Raw genomic sequence first — 15,772 nt, forward strand, 5'->3', positions numbered from 1 at the left:
GAAAATCATCGTTGGTATTTATGCATTTGTAATATACGCGATAGTATTATATTCATGCACTTAAAGAATTCATTTTAAATGCCAAGAATTTATACTAGAGCTTTCATAGATTAAATATGCAGCAAAGAATCTTGGTTACTTTTTGGGTAAATAAAATCCCCAAGTGAATGCTGTTTGTAAATGAAATAGATTAATTTGGCTAAATTCGTATGCTGTTGCATGAAACTTTCTAGTCTTGCTATCACAAATATTACAAAAAATATGTTTCCTAGCGTCAATTAACTTGATTATATCTGGTGAATAACACATAGTAGTAATTGAAATAACGATCCTTACAATTTCTATAAAATCTCACAGACATCTAAAAGTGCTTAAAGGAGTATATAGGATTTTATTCACTGCATATCCTGTAAGCATTATATACGCTTTGAGTCAAGAGTATTTAAAGAAGATAAATTTAAGACACATTGGCTACAAACAGGAAAATACAACAACAACGAAATAATAAAAGTATTAGTAGCTTATGGTCCAATAGAAGATAGAAATTCCATTCAGTAAACGTAACAGTTGGGTACTCCATGCTACAAAGTAAAAAGAATTATATATAAATACTAAGATATTTAATGGAGATTCCAATTGTTTGGTGATTTGAATAATGCTAATTTGTATAGCGATCATGTAGAGCAGATTAAACGTTTCTATGTTTTGCATGCAAGAAGCTCTTTTAATAACCCTAAGCTTCCGTAATGAAGTCTCCTACATATTAGGTCTATTCCAAGTCAATGGCATTCCCCCCTCCTGAAGAATTGTTAAACAAGGAACTCATGAGATTAGCCAACATGTTGGGTTGAGTATTAACAGGACGAATACCAAAATAAGCCTCTTCAACTTTAGTGAGAGCCTACAGATTTGTTAATGCTGATGTATCGAATGTAGGTGACTTTAAATAAGACTTACCGACTCCCATTCCGGCTTTTTAGGGTATTTTTGTGAAAGCGACAGATATGTTTCCTTATCCTTTCGATAAGCAGCAAGGATAAGCAAATGTAAGTAATTGAGGTAAGGATAAGAGTTAAAAACTGGAATACGAATCCCGTCAATGGAGAAGGTCTCATCTGGTGAATGTCCAGATCGTTCGAACAACTGCATAAATATCGTTAAACACTGTAGAGCGTTGGCTGGACTTCCAACCAAAAGATACTTGAGAACAGCGCGTCCAATAAATAAAGCAGGATCTTCATTTTTGGATGTATTAGCCCAATTGAACAACATTTGAGCATAAAAAGCGGGACACTTCTCATTTCCAACGACTAAGTGTCGCTCAGCAGAAACTGGATCTCCCCCTGTCATCATGTTAGTATCGCCACAAAGAGAAAAGTTAATAACAAGTGAAGTTACATTTCATAAGCATAATCCCGACCGATGCATGGATATCACAATCTCCCTGAGGTCCAGTACAATTGGCCCATCTTAGTGTTTGTTAGTAATCGATAAAGGTAACTTTGAACGAAAGGAATTTCTTTCCAAAGTTTCAATTAACGTACTCAAGTAGTTTCTTCACGTATTGCTTTCTACTTCCCTCTTCGGAGGGGAAGCTCCCAAGAAGAGCTAGAGCCTTTGCTAAAGCACTTAGTTAGATGTCTTATTCGTAGCAACCGACCGTTCAGAAGTTCGAACCTTTGTAGTCTGCTGATACAGAAGTTGATGCCTTAATGTAAACATCTATCAAATAAATGGATAAATCTCCAGCACTACCACTCTGTTGGAGCTCAAAAAGAGTCTTTGCACCCGAGTATAGTAAACCTATTGAATCATCGTATTTTTTCGACATGACCAGTCTACTTTAGGTTAACTTTCTGTCCTATAAAATATTTCAGAAACAACATACCGATTTACTAAAGTACGAATCATTTGATGACCCTCATAAGGGTCTTCTCGTAATCTATATTGTGTCAACTTTCATGTTTTGGTTCCTTACTAGAAAACAAACCTTGCTTCTGCTCTTTTAATTTTTGATTCCATAACACTCATAATTATTCAAATACAAAAATATCCTAGGTAGCTGTTAAAGCGATAGATTCCCTGAAAATTCGTTTGTTGTAGAAGGTTTGTCCTCAACGACTTCGCAGTACTTGAGATCATTTCACAATAAATCCAAAAGTCTTGAAAGCGCTGATAGGTTTTTAATATCAATGTATAAAAATGGACTTTGATTGTTTGGAATTTGTAAATAAGGTATATCTTTCAATGCATGTTGTTTTTGCTAATAGGCGAAGATTGCTACAATTGAGTCAAATGGAGATACTTTGGATCATTTACCACGTCTAATCACCTTGGCATGTCAAAAAAACCAGGAACTGCAAGTGTATCAGAGACTCAACGAATTAGGCAACAAGAATGCTATTCGTGTTGAACAGTTATGCGCCGAAAACAATCAGGTAAAACTATATACTTGCAGGGTAAGATTCTAACAACATGTGTAGGATTTCAGTAAATCTGTCCATCAGCTTTCGGTTGTGAGAAATGAACTTCATACTTTGCGTTCTCATATTGCGGACCTTAATACTGATATTCAGGCTAGTGGTAAGGATTTGAAAAATATGGTATGTATGACATTTAGTGAGCAAAAAGAGAAGAATCAACCATTCAAATTTATTCGGTTATTATACAGTTTGTTAACAAATATCAGAAACAACAATTGAATTCGTTGAAGGATTCTGAACGACAACTCTTCTTATGTCAAGACTTGACTCAAAGCTGCCTTCGAGTACTCTACAAATTAAGAGATGCTCAAGAATTGTTGTCGAAAAAGCAATATTTACCATCTCTGAGGATATGCTCCGAGGTTGAAAAGATATATTTGGAACGTATAAAAGGACTTACTATACATTCTCATGTTCAACAGATGATATCTAAAATGCAAAATTCCGTTTGTTCTTCAGCATTAGAGGATCTTCATGAATGGCTTTTTTCTTTGAGGAAAAAGTTACCGTTTGTAGGAGAAATCTGCTTTAGAGAAATCGACGAGGCTCGAAGGAGATGGGCCAAAAATTATCGTGAAGACTTGACCAATCTTACTTCGAAAACCCCTTTGTCTCTGGATTTAGCAATTCTAGAATATGTGGATTGTAAGTACTATTTGAATGGTGTTTTGTCTAACGTAATCAGTTGATCCTCTGGACAATGATCTAGTAAAGGTTGATTTCAATCCTCTTTATGTTTGCGTACAGGTTCACTCTTATCTAGGCATTCTAAGTTCATTTCAGGCGTCATTCGAAAAGGATCGTAAACGCCAGCAGGAATTTTTAGCTCCGAAGAATTTGGAGTCTATCAATTTAGAGGTAATTAGTGAGTGGTTGAAATCAGTTGCTGGATACATGATTGTTGAATACTATATTCTGCAAGAAATTCCCAACTTCCGATCTTACGAAGAAGTACAAAATATATGGTCCATTATCTGTGATAAACTGATCGAAAGCATTTTACGAGTGGCATTTTCGGAGCAAAGTACTACGGCAATTATAAAGATGAAAAACTATATAGTCTTATTGATGCATACAATGGAACGTTTTGGATTTGCTACCCAAAGGTTGCACAACCTTTCCGTGGATTTGATTGACGCTTTCGGAGGAGCATTGATGCTAAAACACCTTGCTTCTTTTGAGGATGCTTTTGAGACAGATCTATATGCTCCAATGGTAATTAATAACGAAAAAGAGTATGAGGAATTAATTGCTCCCTATTGGAAATTACCACCTTCTCCTTTACCTCGTATGGTTGAATTTTCCAAAATGTGCTCCTTATGTTGTATAACGCTTTCAAAATTTACTCGACACTTTTATATGTTTTCCAATGACTCTATAACGTTAGCATTAGATGTCCAGGAAAAGATCCCCAGGGTAAGATGAACGCCAATATTTCATGCTAACGAATATGGAAAGTTTTATAGAAGATTTATTATGCACAGTTTGCTTGAAAGACTAAAGAACTTATATCCCAAATTAAATTTATCACAGATGGCTCAGTTGGTAAAAAATTTTTATGCTTTCGAGGAGCCTTTAATACAAATGGAGAAGACTTTATTAATCAGTAAATCTACTTCACAGGGTGGCAGTGAAAATTCCAACGTAAACAGCAAATCTTCCGACATTTTAGAAGGTTTAGCAAATGCACGGAAATCAGCTTTGCATGAAATTTTCGTCAAAATTAATCTCAAAATTGATGACTTTATCGGTTTGGCAGAATATGACTGGTACGTCTATATCTTAAAAAAAAATATAATAATAATTTGAGAAAATGCTAATATTTACTAGGTCGACTACCGTTAGTCGTACCGCTCCAAGCGGATTCTTACAAGAAATGGTCCCGTATCTGCAGACTATTTACCTCGACTCCCTAGCAGGTCTTTTTAATCATGACAAATCTTACGTATATTTGGAAACGCTAGACCATTTATGCACTGCGATGATTGATTTGCTCTCGAACCCTGCGATTCGTAGAGTCTCGACTGCTGCAGCAGAAGGATTTAAAGTCGATGTTGAATATCTGGAAAAGTTCGCTTCCCAGGTACCCGATCAAAGTATCGTAAACGCAGATAGCTTCATTGAGTTAAGACAGTGCGCCAACCTCCTGTTGGGAGATAATATTGAAGATTATATGGATACTGACAAGTTCACTCGCGACTTCAATCGTTTGCACCCATCCACTTCTATAAAATTGTTAGAGAGGTAATTATAATGTTCTGTTGTTCATGCTAACCTACTTATAGACTCATTAGCGGTTATTCTTCAAATCCGCTAAGTAATGACCGTCCAAAGCGTCGGGCAATAGAAAACCTACTTACTGTGTTTCGACGAAAAACAAATTGATTAAGAGGAAATGCTTTCATTTATATTTTTTTCTTTAATGGATACTATTTATGTCTTTTATTACCCTTAGGACATATTCACGAGCTTATGATACCGTAGATATTTGCAATAAATTAGTTTGCTTAATTATATTCTTCTGTTATGCGTGAATTATATAAAAAATTGTACAAAGTGGGAATTAAACAACCTAATTTACATATATATTTATTGTTTTAAAACAGTTTCATTGTAACGCATGTACCGTGAAAAATATTGTTAGCGGCTTAATTGATCTATAAATTTAGGGTACTAATCCCACTGGCGTTTACTAACCTAACCACTTCATAGAAACCTATTAATTAGTAAAAGATAGTAAGATGTCTTTAGGAACTTTGTACAGCTTTAAGGATAATACAAGAACCGTTTGCTTGCTTGAACTAGCTAAACGTTTGAATTTGCAAGTTGATCTTGTTGAGACTTATCCTCACAAGTTTCCTTCTGACTTGGCTGCCAAATTTCCTCTTCAAAAGGTAAGAAGAGTTTACAAGGAAAAGAAATGAGGTTTGGGGCAATTAAACTGAACTCAATCTGGTTCTTATAAAACAGGTTCATCTTTTAAGGTACTGTTCTTGAACAAATACGCGTCGTTGCCAACTTTTTGAAAGATTTTCATTTGGCAACATAACTACGTTCATTGATTTTCTCTTGGATTCCCGTTTTTGCACGAGACTGATTTTCTTTTCCAATGTAATTCGTCTAATTACATATTAACTAACGCTCACAGCTTCCAGTATTTATTAGTTCCAATGGCCTAGAATTGAGTGAACTGTTCGCAATTTTAAGGTATTTCTATGAAAAGGGCAAGCAAAATGATACCGAGTCACTTGGTGGAAAGAATGCAAAGGAAGAGGCCGAAATCTGGAAGTGGATTTCATACGTGAATACTGATGTTGTCACTCCTTCCGTCATTCGTCCTTGGTTGGGCATGTGTCGAGGTGCATCTCCTTATGAAGAAAAGCCTTTTAAGGAATCTACTGCGAAGGCTTTGGGTGTTTTGAAAAAGTTTAATGATATGTTGGTTGACCGTACCTTTTTGGTTGGTAATCGCTTTACCCTTGCCGACTTGGTTGCTGGCAGTATGTTACGCCTTTTCTACCGCTTCATCGTTGATCCCGAGCAACGTTCTAAGCTCCCTCATTTAACCAGATACTACGTTACCATGTTTCATCAGGGTAATTTAAGTGAAATCATTCCCTTGGAATTGATTCCTTCAGTAGTTGTTGCAAAAAACTAAGTATGCAATTATACGAAAGCAATGAATAAAATATCCTAAATTGTTCACTCACTTCTCTATTTACAGTATAACCCGTGAAGACATCATACATCTGCCTTTAGTCCGAGGTTTAGATGAATCGTTAATCGTAGAGAATGATTTATAAGGAGACCATTTCATTTTCGTTCGGTTTAACAATCATTGATGTCCTTAAATTCAATCTTCTTGGAAAACGCATCTCCAATTTCTTTTGCCAAAATCTCAGATATGGTACTATCGTCTCTCGTGGACTTCCACGTTTTATTGTTGGAAGACCATTCGTAATGCTTAGGACCACTAAAGGCGTTAGTCCAAAAAATCAAAAAGATAATGATTGTTTATGAGTAGATTTCCTAACCAAAGGTTTGTAGTCATCTGATCCCCCAAAAGAAAAAGACATAAAATGGAGGTATGCAATTAAGTCTTCAGCAAAAGCGGCAATCTAGTAGTGCTGAGAGCATATAAACATTGGGCATATCTTTCTTATTGGGAACTCTGAAGAAAAGCTTGACTTACCTGACTGGCGATGACAGCCAGACCTGATGTGCTGGTGGCTGTTTATTAATAACATAAGTACCGTGATCTCCAAGGTTCAAAGTTAATACACCACTCTATGGTTACAGTTAGCGTTATAGTCTCATCTGGATAAAATGAGAAATCAGCAGTGCTTACCGAATATTCAATGTCATAATCTCTTCTTCCAGATTCCTCTAATAAATCTTCAAAGGTATTATTGAATACTTCTAATGTGTCATCAGCAAGCCGATGGTATTCTAGATCGGACAAAGGTTTAGTCGGATTAACAGTAGACAGGAATCTTAGACAAGAGTTCCTTCCAGTAGATGGACTATAGAAACGTCTCGGAGATGCTAAAGAGATGTTTCGAAACAGAATTCCTCGTAAGTATTGCATAGAAACAAAGTTATTGAACAAGTTGCGAAAACGCTCAATATCTCGCTAGAAAAGTAGTAATTTAAAAGATAGTACAGGGTAAATGGAAATCTCTTTTTATAATTACAAATAAGTGAGTAATAGAATGATAGTGTTCAGACTTTTGAAAAAGTGATAAATTCTACGTTTATGTAATAGTTGGCAGTAAATGTTCTAATTTACGGAAGAGGATATATCTTCAAACGAGATAGAAACCTTTTGGAACAAGCTTAAAACGGGGTTTTTTTTTCTTTATTCTTCTGAAGGAAAGAAAGAATTGATGTGTAGTCCAAGGAAACTTTCAGCTATTCATGTGACTTAAACTAAGCTAAAAAGCTAGCTGTACTCTTTTAGCAAAGCTTGACGAGGAAAAATCCAATTATTCTCTCATGCATATTCTAGTATTGTCTAGTAACGCATTGATATATTCAACAATTATACATCTAATCTACAACTTAAGTTAAGAAATTGTTCAAAAGATATCAGACAATTCTTTTCTTCTTTTTCTTTTAATAAGAAAGTAATTAAGTGAAACAAAACACCAACCGATCGAATTTCGTATCACACTTGAGAATGACTTCAAAAGCATTAAATCATGATTTTTAGGGAGAGGGGAATTACAAAGAATGCTAAATTAACTTATCAAAAAAAAAGAATTTTAGTTTTTATCCAGAAACCTTGGAACCAGTTGTCTTTGTCGCTGGCTTTCTGTAATACCAGTTCAGCAGCCGATATGGAACAAATCTGGGCTTTGTTTCATCCTTCATTAGCTTGTACCTTAACATCAAATATTTCTCGTACATAGCCTTTTGATTAATACAGGGATATATTTTGTATTGTATAGTCCATCTGTCGGTATCACGCAGTTTTCGAACAAAGAACATTCTCTTTCCGTTGACATAACTGGTCGATCGAACCTGAAAGGCGTAAAACCGGCCGGAACAATTTACATCTTCAGATAAATTCAGTCTTTGAAGCTTGGCTGGATCGAACTTTTGATTTTCCTTGTCTGATACAACCTCTACAAAGACTTGAAGAGCCGGATCTTTTGTCCTTCCTTGTGTAGAGAACATTAACCGTACAGATTTTTTTGGAAATTTAGAAGAAACATATCGTAAAATAGATTCGAGAAGTTGGATACTAAGCTTGAATTCGGCATCGCCAATATTCTTTCCCCAGTGAATTGCCTTGTCCATTTCTTTCAAACTTACATATTGGAATCCAAAAATTTGACATGTGTTATGGTATGCAACAAACACACCTTCCATGCGGCCTAATCGAGCCTGTAAGCTGTATTTCAGAAAAGCCGATCTAATCATATCATAATATTCTCGCTCGTAAGAAACAAAATTTCCGTAATATCTATCAAGAGTATAAGAATCGTAGTTTTCAGGTTCAGCTTGATTTAGCCGCACTCCAAGCACAGCTCTAGTTTTTAGATCGAAAACACCCGAATTTGGTAGAGTTCTATCAAAACAATCCAACTGAGATCGAATGAGGAGGCTACGACATTTACTATATTGAAAGACATCAATTTGAGGTTTGGGCTTTTGTGACACATTCTCACTTTTTAAGTAACGTTCGTATTCTTCTCTTCTTAGGGTAAAAAAAGCCTCCAATGATTTGCCTATATCCATAAGAATTGTATTTCCTTTTTCTCGTGACGTTAAGCTTTGATCTTTGTCGATACAATGCAGACCATTTTGATACGATACATGCACGGAAGTAGGCGAGCGACACAGACGTGTATAATGATTTTCGTTCTTAGCTACACGAAATTTTTTCGATAACCCTAGGAAACTAGGTGGTTTCCACTTGCTCAGGAAGAAATGAATTTGTGAGAGTAAGCCCGTCAGAGAGCTTGTTGAGCCAGCAAACTTTGAGTTGGTTTTATAGCCAGTCTTTTTTAACACTTTATCTTCCGAAGCTGTATAGAACTTGCCAAGGAGGCTAAAGTTAAACTCATCAACCGGCGTCACCCTAGACAAATACTCATCCCAGTTGAATTTTTGAGTTGCAGGGTTCTTCAAAAACTTAAATCGATTATCAGTTAACACTGTATTCAGCTCATGTTGTAGTTTATTAACTTCCTCTTGGTTGACACTGTTCACTTCTATTTTTGTTAGTAAACCATCATGTTAACTCTATATCTTACTTTGAAAATTTTCTGCTTGAGAATCAATTATTCCAAAACGAAGGCTTTTTGAATGGACATTTCTTTTGGGTAAATATGAACTTGTAGACTTGGCACCGCACAATGATAATGGTCGTAAATTTGTTCGTTCAATTATTAGCAACATTCCATCAGTTTCAAATTCTTGTAGCCCTTGTTTCTTCCATTAAAAAAAATATGTATATATATACATATATATTTTTCAGTTTTAAGGATCTTACTCGGTGTCCATACCCTTTTGTTGAATAATGGTCTATTGCTTGGTATAAGTTAGGACGCAAGTATATGGCAACTGGAACAGCTAAAGCAAATATTATTGCAAATCGTAGATATCATTCTAACATTCAACTATATAAATAATAACTAAACGTTTATGAAAACATTATAAGTAAACACTGATTGTTGGCTTTCTTAAGCGTTATTGGACTTTACGTCCTTCCATAATCTTAAAAGCCATTGATAATTCACAATTTCAGGATTAATTTGATGACTAGATGTTAGAGTGGGTTAAAAAAAATGAAATGCACGTACAATTCACAAGCTTGTTGTAGATATCTCACACGATCTTGATCATTGCTAAACATAATTATATGAGTCAACTCCTTGGAAGAGAAGGTACTTTGGATAGAAGCCCCGTTCCAACTCAAAATGGTCTTTGCCAAATGATATTGAGAATTTCTAAGAGCAGAGTCCTTTGAAGTTTCAAATTCACTATCGTCCAGGTAAGCTGAAACATGTGAGAGAGGAAAAACTCCAGGAAATGAAGTCTCACTCGCTGAAAGTTGATTCGAGATTAATATATTTCTTTTGTTATACTCTGGTAAAAAGCTATTTGGTACTTCCCATCGGCGCACTTCAGCAAGTAACCCCGAAAGACTGGAATTGCTTAAGTTTTCTAAAGCTTGCTCCCAAGAGTACTTTTTCTTTTTCTTAAAAAGCAGGCTTCGCTTGGTTAGAAATAAGAGTGGAATCAGTGTGTACGTACTATGGTCGTTCAGTAACCTTCTTTCCTTTGTTTGTACTGTCTATAATCCATTCAGGTTGATATATGGAACACATTCCTTTTTTCTCTTCCACAAGTACTCGTGCTGAGACTAACAAATATTAGTAACTAGTTTAAAGGTAATCACTTACTCTTATCTGCTAGCAATATCATTTGGCCTTTCGGAACAGAGGTAATTGCTTGATGAATTGTTCCCCCGTTAGAAATAATCATGTTTTCCAATTCCTGCTTTGATTTTCCAATCTTTGACGGAGGAAGAACGACTGCTTGTTAATCAATAACAGTATGAACAATATCTTACCGAAATGTAGATCTTGAAATATGTTGGACAGTGGAGTGGATTGCTTTAACGGACTATTTGTTTGATGCAAAAGCTTCTTCTCTGGTTGTTTCTTTTTACTAACTTTTCTTTTCTTTTCGACATGGCTAAAGCAGTTAGTTATTTTTACTGAATCGATGATTGTGAGATCCATACTAGACATCCTTTTCTTGGTTTTCAGCAAGGTTTTTTAGCTGAAAGAACTCGTTTATAGATAGAGCATCTTCCCAATTTCGATCCAACCGAATTTTTTCCAGCCTGGGAAATCGCAACGTATATGTTGTTTTAAACCGATCTTTAAAATTAGAATCTGAGAGTAAATCAAAAAAACAGCACTTACTGGAAGCAACAACCTCAGCAGCTTTAATTTGAAGAACCGGTGCGTCTTCGGGATGAATCCAAAGGTCGGGTTTCTCAAATTCTTGCCTACTGCCAGCTAATTCAAAGAATTCCAATGCTTCTGAAGACCATGGTTTCCATTTTCCATCAGTCTCCTTTCTAAACATGTTAATTAGGATCAACAATAGAGAGTACTTTGGCGTTCTTACCGAATAATATCGCGATCGAAGTAAGTAAAGCCGCCTCCAACACGAACGAATGATTGAAATCTTAAAAGTTAGGCTTATTTTTAGGATTATCTTACCTTTGATATGGCCTTTCCCCAGGTGCATGATCAATTCGAAGACCACATAAGAAAGAAGAAGCCTGTTTAGACTGTTTACCACGTCCGTAATAGCCACCTATAAATTAATAAAAAATCTTTTTTTTTTTTAAAGTAACCTACCTAAAATAAGGCAATCCAAATCCTAATGTTCCTTCGTTAACATAAAGGCTTCTATAAATCAAACTCACCTCTCCAAATCCTTCCAAATAATATGGCTTAACTTTTATCCAGTCATCCATTCGTTCTCCTAAACGATAAATCCCGGAAGGTTTCTAAATGGTAAACACTTGCTACATAAGAAAAACCTTACTTTTATTACCAAACCTTCTGATCCCTCCAGTATCGTTTGCCGTAATTCTTTATCTATATCGCCAACAGTTTTTCCAATTTTATGAGAAAGAACACACATTCTTCGGGACTCGCGAACAATCACTTTCTTGAGAATCCTATACCTTGCTTCAAGAGAATGTCTAATTAATGACTTCCCATTAAGATAAAGTATATCAAACACAATATCTACAACCATCAGCTAAACAACGAAACCACGTTCACATAATACTTACAATAGGGGTAGTATGTAGGATGAGTAGACGAAGAATCAAATGTACTTCTCAAGCTACCATATGGAATTATAGTTTCCAAAATGGGGTCCCAGGTGACCATTTCGCCATCCAAAACAACCTGGGAAACGCGTTCATCAAAAGCTCCTATAATGTACTGCGTAAGCTTTGAGTTTTCATCATGGTAAGATTTGCCATAAACATCAGTATATGTCCTGGCATTTCGACTAAAAAACTGAAATTGTCCAGAACTCATATGCAGTTGAATGCGTTCTCCATCCATCTTTTCTTCGATCCAAAAAGGTTCATTGTGCATGGAGTCCACTACAAAGTCAAGAGTAGATTTTTTGAAATTGGCCAATTGCGGCTGAAAACAGCTAAACACTTCAACATCGGTGTCTAGTTCACTTAGACTTCTAGCGGGATCATAGAGTTCCCATGCAATGCGCTTTAAAGAACTGCAGAGCCGATATAAGCGGGCAGCGTCTGGATGAAAAACACTTAGTATAAACTTCTCTGAAGTTCCATATTTTCTGACTAGAAAAGAAATAAGTTAGGAACCAAACGATCAGATTGCATACCTTTAAGGAGGATAGCGATTAGCCATCGCATCTCGAGCGGGCTTAAAGAATTGTAAAACTTTTCCAGCACGGAGCCTCTTACTTCCCTGTCATCTGTTAGAGTTGTTTCGCACAATCATCATACTCAGAAGTAGCTTCTGCTAGATGGTCCAATAGATTATTAATATCACCAATTGTAAATGAACTGGGAAATGTTCGATAAGCCCTTCTTTCTAAAACATCTAAGATTATAATTAATTTAAAGATTCTTTTAAGAATTAGAGCTAACCTTGGAGCATTGCCGTAAAATTCCCAACATGCTTGGAATCAGAGCTTCTCCAGTTACGAAGCGCTTTCGCATCTTCTGAATTTGAACTTAAGTGCATAGCCTGTTGTACAGTTTATTAGAACACTTCTTGTGAAAATTCTTACGAACCCTGATAAAAAGTTTTCCCAACCCAAATTCTTTGAATCCAAATGATCCTCTTTCTCTGTCTAGCTATAGTCTGTTTAGAAAGTTTTTCTTCCTTGGATCATTAAGACCAGTAAATTTTACAATAAATATAGCTGAGCGTACTTACATCAGGTAGCACTAGAATTTTATTAGTCCAGGACTCTTATCGTTTCATAAACCTTACTTAGGCGTAATAAAGGATACAAATCATCTCCAACTTGTTGTCTCCATTTGGTGAAATAGTTGGAAATGATCTTTCGTTTCAATTCATATGGGTCAATTCCTGAGTTTCTCGACTTTCTGGTTTTTCCTATCTTTTGCAATGGTTCCAATAAATTTATCACAAAATCGTAATACCTCAATGGCTCAGAATGATTGTGTGGTTTAACTATACCCGTAGTTGATTCAAATGAGTCCATACTCTTCCAACATGAATATTGCAACTTCAATTAATTTTATGTCATAGAAACAAAAATTCAGTAAAATGAATACATTTATTGGGAATTGTTCAACTATTATCGGTAAGTTCTACATGAGATGTAGCAGCAGGGTTAAAGGTTCCATAATTCAGATCCCAACTTGGCGACACTTTCTTATTGTGAAGGTGAAACCAAATTATCCTGTTCACAAGTCGGATATGAGTATATTAGAGCATTCTGAAAAACGTAAAGCTGATGAATCTAACGAAAATGTTCCACAAAAAACAAAACAGCAATGCTTAGAAAAGTTCTTTACCGCGAAACCAAAAACACCAAAGAATGAACCCATTGTACAATCTAACACTGTTTCCAATCAAAAAAATTCAATGTTTGATAAAAAAAAATGGATCGACGGTTTGACAGGAGACCAAAGGAAATTACTACAGTATGTAAATCGGATAAAAAAAAACAATGACGAGCAAGGAATACGTTGCTAACTTCTATTTACAGACTAGAAATTGATACTATGGAAGATTCTTGGTTTGAAGCTCTTAAGGATGAATTCTTACAACCATATTTTTTGAACTTAAAAAAATTTCTTCAAAGTGAATGGCAGAAAGAAAGGGTATTTCCTCCAAAGGAAGACATTTATTCTTGGTCGCATCATACTCCTCTGTCCAAAGTTCGTGTTATTATATTGGGGCAGGATCCTTACCATAACGTTGGACAAGCGCATGGACTCTGCTTTTCTGTTCGACCAGGAGTTCCTTGTCCACCTAGCTTACTAAACATATACAAAGCTATTAAAATAGATTATGAAGATTTTGTTATACCAAAAACGGGGTATGTATAATAATTGTCCATTCATCCGGTTCCTTTTTACTTAGGTGATAGTATTAACGTTCTGATACTAGATATTTAATACCATGGGCCGATCAAGGTGTTTTAATGCTCAATGCTAGCTTGACTGTTCGTGCTCATCAAGCTGCATCCCACTCAGGAAAGGGATGGGAACGATTTACAACTGCTGCTCTTCAAATTGCTCTAAATAAACATAAGCGTGGAATAGTTGTGCTTGCTTGGGGAACACCCGCTAACAAGCGTCTTCAAGGTCTCCCTTTACAGTCACACTGTGTACTAAAAAGTGTTCACCCGAGTCCTTTGTCTGCTCATCGCGGGTTTTTTGAATGTCATCATTTTAAAAAAACAAACGATTGGTTAGCTGAACGTTATGGAGATGAAAATTCTATCAATTGGCATGCCGTATCCATGCCCATGCCGCCTTTAAAATCAGCAGCTTCGAACAAGCCTTTGGATGAATCCGTTGAGAATTCATTGTTGGTGACTGAAAATTTAAAAACAGAGAAACAAGAAGCATGAAACGTTAACATGTCTTGTTTTATAAGCATTACTTAAAATTTTTTACTTTCTTCTTTTTTGCAATTTATCTTTCTTTTACTCAATGTTTCACTCTTTTCATTCAAATTCTAAAATATATATGCGGTTTGAATGTTGATGATCCTTATTGGTAAGGAGTTTCATAGGAATAAGAAAAGATTTTTCGGTTTACCATTGAAGTTCGAATAGCGGACTGGATATTTTTTAGCTTTTGCATTCTTCTTTCCTGCATCTTCTCGTGATAGTCTAGTTCACGCCGTAACACTTCCGTTTCTTGTCTTGCATTGGAGACCATTTCGTTTGCTTCAGTAAACAAAGAAACTGAAAGGTCTTCCATTTCCTTTTGACTTTTTTCTAATTGGCTTTCGAGTTCTTCTCGCCGTTGAACTTCATGTGATAATTGCTCCTTCATTTGGTTCAGTGCCATGGAATTCGCCTTGTTTACGGGGCTTTTTTGTTTTTCTGGTACTAGTTTATCGTTCACATTTTCTTTATTAGACATTGAATTAAATAGCCTTGTTATTTCTGCTTTGTTAGACCATCTACCTTTTTTCCTCTTGCTTAACAGTCATCTTCTTGTCTTTTTCTTTTACTTACGAGATCCGCTCATCATGATTTAGTACTTGGTTCATTACAAATTACTTTGGGGATCTCTTCCTGACGATGTTGTTTTGTTTGTTTGTAAACACAAGCAACCAACTATGGTTGATATATACAGCACCACCAATTTCTCTCTTTAGCCATATCTCGTTTAATCAGAAGCGCTATAATTGTCTCTAGTTTGTAAACATTTATTTCTCCATATATTCCCTGACTGTTTCAAGTCCACTACTAGAAATTCAAAAGTCTGAATGAAATAAACGGTCGATATATATGAAAACATAATATCATGTTTTCTCCATAAGTGTATAACAAGAGTTTACACTGGTTTAAATGTTAGTTTTCATACAACTAAACTTCTTTTGATAATTGTTAAACTAGTTTATTAATAAAAATGTGAAGTACTTTGCAAGTATTCCTCCATGTCTATCGTTTACATCCAATCTCGCCTGGTTTTAGTTTGTTTACTTGCGTAGTATAAAGACTTCATTATTTTAATTTAGCGCAGTTGAACACTACAATGTACCTGATGC

The 15,772-nt window shown here is 35.7% G+C and overlaps 8 protein-coding genes across 8 annotated transcripts; 3 read left to right on the forward strand and 5 right to left on the reverse strand.

Annotated features, from left to right (window-relative positions):
• Nucleotides 1-406: 406 nt before the first annotated feature.
• On the reverse strand, nucleotides 407-2,152 carry SOCG_03857 (ER membrane insertion protein). The gene is made up of 7 exons (XM_013163767.1): nucleotides 1,991-2,152; nucleotides 1,889-1,942; nucleotides 1,678-1,838; nucleotides 1,545-1,620; nucleotides 1,399-1,469; nucleotides 958-1,343; nucleotides 407-901 (listed from the first exon to the last, which is right to left on the reverse strand). The coding sequence occupies exons 1-7, from the start codon at nucleotides 2,029-2,031 to the stop codon at nucleotides 770-772; spliced, it is 921 nt and encodes a 306-aa protein (XP_013019221.1). The 5' UTR covers nucleotides 2,032-2,152; the 3' UTR covers nucleotides 407-769.
• Nucleotides 2,077-5,092, forward strand: SOCG_03858 (exocyst complex subunit Sec15). Its single transcript, XM_013163768.1, has 8 exons — nucleotides 2,077-2,235; nucleotides 2,277-2,438; nucleotides 2,484-2,603; nucleotides 2,690-3,128; nucleotides 3,169-3,899; nucleotides 3,942-4,252; nucleotides 4,314-4,727; nucleotides 4,769-5,092. Exons 1-8 carry the CDS (start codon nucleotides 2,203-2,205, stop codon nucleotides 4,866-4,868), a joined length of 2,310 nt encoding a protein of 769 aa, XP_013019222.1. The 5' UTR covers nucleotides 2,077-2,202; the 3' UTR covers nucleotides 4,869-5,092.
• Nucleotides 5,093-5,224: 132 nt separating this feature from the next.
• On the forward strand, nucleotides 5,225-6,141 carry SOCG_03859 (glutathione S-transferase; the record flags this gene model as incomplete). Its single annotated transcript, XM_013163769.1, has 2 exons — nucleotides 5,225-5,377; nucleotides 5,632-6,141. 2 exons carry the CDS (start codon nucleotides 5,225-5,227, stop codon nucleotides 6,139-6,141), a joined length of 663 nt encoding a protein of 220 aa, XP_013019223.1.
• A 170-nt stretch (nucleotides 6,142-6,311) lies between these two features.
• Nucleotides 6,312-7,071, reverse strand: SOCG_03860 (frataxin; the record flags this gene model as incomplete). The annotated part of the gene is made up of 3 exons (XM_013163770.1): nucleotides 6,312-6,456; nucleotides 6,676-6,770; nucleotides 6,832-7,071. 3 exons carry the CDS (start codon nucleotides 7,069-7,071, stop codon nucleotides 6,312-6,314), a joined length of 480 nt encoding a protein of 159 aa, XP_013019224.1.
• A 362-nt stretch (nucleotides 7,072-7,433) lies between these two features.
• Nucleotides 7,434-9,573, reverse strand: SOCG_03861 (RNA metabolism pathway protein Pet127). The gene is made up of 2 exons (XM_013163771.1): nucleotides 9,245-9,573; nucleotides 7,434-9,202 (listed from the first exon to the last, which is right to left on the reverse strand). The coding sequence occupies exons 1-2, from the start codon at nucleotides 9,387-9,389 to the stop codon at nucleotides 7,755-7,757; spliced, it is 1,593 nt and encodes a 530-aa protein (XP_013019225.1). The 5' UTR covers nucleotides 9,390-9,573; the 3' UTR covers nucleotides 7,434-7,754.
• Nucleotides 9,574-9,673: 100 nt separating this feature from the next.
• On the reverse strand, nucleotides 9,674-13,241 carry SOCG_03862 (uncharacterized protein; the record flags this gene model as incomplete). Its single annotated transcript, XM_013163772.1, has 19 exons — nucleotides 9,674-9,752; nucleotides 9,794-10,204; nucleotides 10,248-10,356; nucleotides 10,397-10,528; nucleotides 10,567-10,691; nucleotides 10,741-10,879; nucleotides 10,925-11,082; nucleotides 11,133-11,192; nucleotides 11,228-11,324; nucleotides 11,369-11,390; nucleotides 11,437-11,520; nucleotides 11,559-11,764; nucleotides 11,812-12,345; nucleotides 12,390-12,475; nucleotides 12,514-12,610; nucleotides 12,658-12,757; nucleotides 12,801-12,863; nucleotides 12,950-12,960; nucleotides 13,007-13,241. 19 exons carry the CDS (start codon nucleotides 13,239-13,241, stop codon nucleotides 9,674-9,676), a joined length of 2,748 nt encoding a protein of 915 aa, XP_013019226.1.
• Nucleotides 13,242-13,459: 218 nt separating this feature from the next.
• Nucleotides 13,460-14,621, forward strand: SOCG_03863 (uracil DNA N-glycosylase Ung1; the record flags this gene model as incomplete). Its single annotated transcript, XM_013163773.1, has 3 exons — nucleotides 13,460-13,686; nucleotides 13,752-14,084; nucleotides 14,156-14,621. The coding sequence occupies 3 exons, from the start codon at nucleotides 13,460-13,462 to the stop codon at nucleotides 14,619-14,621; spliced, it is 1,026 nt and encodes a 341-aa protein (XP_013019227.1).
• A 42-nt stretch (nucleotides 14,622-14,663) lies between these two features.
• On the reverse strand, nucleotides 14,664-15,497 carry SOCG_05444 (sporulation specific protein Spo13). Its single transcript, XM_013164074.1, has 2 exons — nucleotides 15,237-15,497; nucleotides 14,664-15,164 (listed from the first exon to the last, which is right to left on the reverse strand). Exons 1-2 carry the CDS (start codon nucleotides 15,250-15,252, stop codon nucleotides 14,764-14,766), a joined length of 417 nt encoding a protein of 138 aa, XP_013019528.1. The 5' UTR covers nucleotides 15,253-15,497; the 3' UTR covers nucleotides 14,664-14,763.
• Between the last annotated feature and the right edge of the window lie 275 nt (nucleotides 15,498-15,772).

Source organism: Schizosaccharomyces octosporus (assembly GCF_000150505.1).
Source record: "Schizosaccharomyces octosporus yFS286 unplaced genomic scaffold supercont6.2, whole genome shotgun sequence".
In the NCBI taxonomy this organism is placed as follows: domain Eukaryota; kingdom Fungi; phylum Ascomycota; class Schizosaccharomycetes; order Schizosaccharomycetales; family Schizosaccharomycetaceae; genus Schizosaccharomyces; species Schizosaccharomyces octosporus.

Excerpts from the sequence above, each read along its gene's own strand:
- SOCG_03857 (XM_013163767.1), bottom strand. The coding sequence starts at position 2,031 with ATGAGTGTTATGGAATCAAAAATTAAAAGAGCAGAAGCAAG. Across the intron at positions 1,470-1,544 it reads TACGTGAAGAAACTACTTGA|ATGGGCCAATTGTACTGGAC; the intron begins GTACGTTAATTG and ends ACAAACACTAAG. Across the intron at positions 1,344-1,398 it reads CGGGATTATGCTTATGAAAT|GGGGAGATCCAGTTTCTGCT; the intron begins GTAACTTCACTT and ends ACATGATGACAG.
- SOCG_03858 (XM_013163768.1), top strand. The coding sequence starts at position 2,203 with ATGGACTTTGATTGTTTGGAATTTGTAAATAAG. Across the intron at positions 4,253-4,313 it reads GGTTTGGCAGAATATGACTG|GTCGACTACCGTTAGTCGTA; the intron begins GTACGTCTATAT and ends AATATTTACTAG. Across the intron at positions 4,728-4,768 it reads TCTATAAAATTGTTAGAGAG|ACTCATTAGCGGTTATTCTT; the intron begins GTAATTATAATG and ends ACCTACTTATAG.
- SOCG_03861 (XM_013163771.1), bottom strand. The coding sequence starts at position 9,389 with ATGTTGCTAATAATTGAACGAACAAATTTACGACCATTATCATTGTGC. Across the intron at positions 9,203-9,244 it reads TCAAGCAGAAAATTTTCAAA|AAGTGAACAGTGTCAACCAA; the intron begins GTAAGATATAGA and ends TAACAAAAATAG.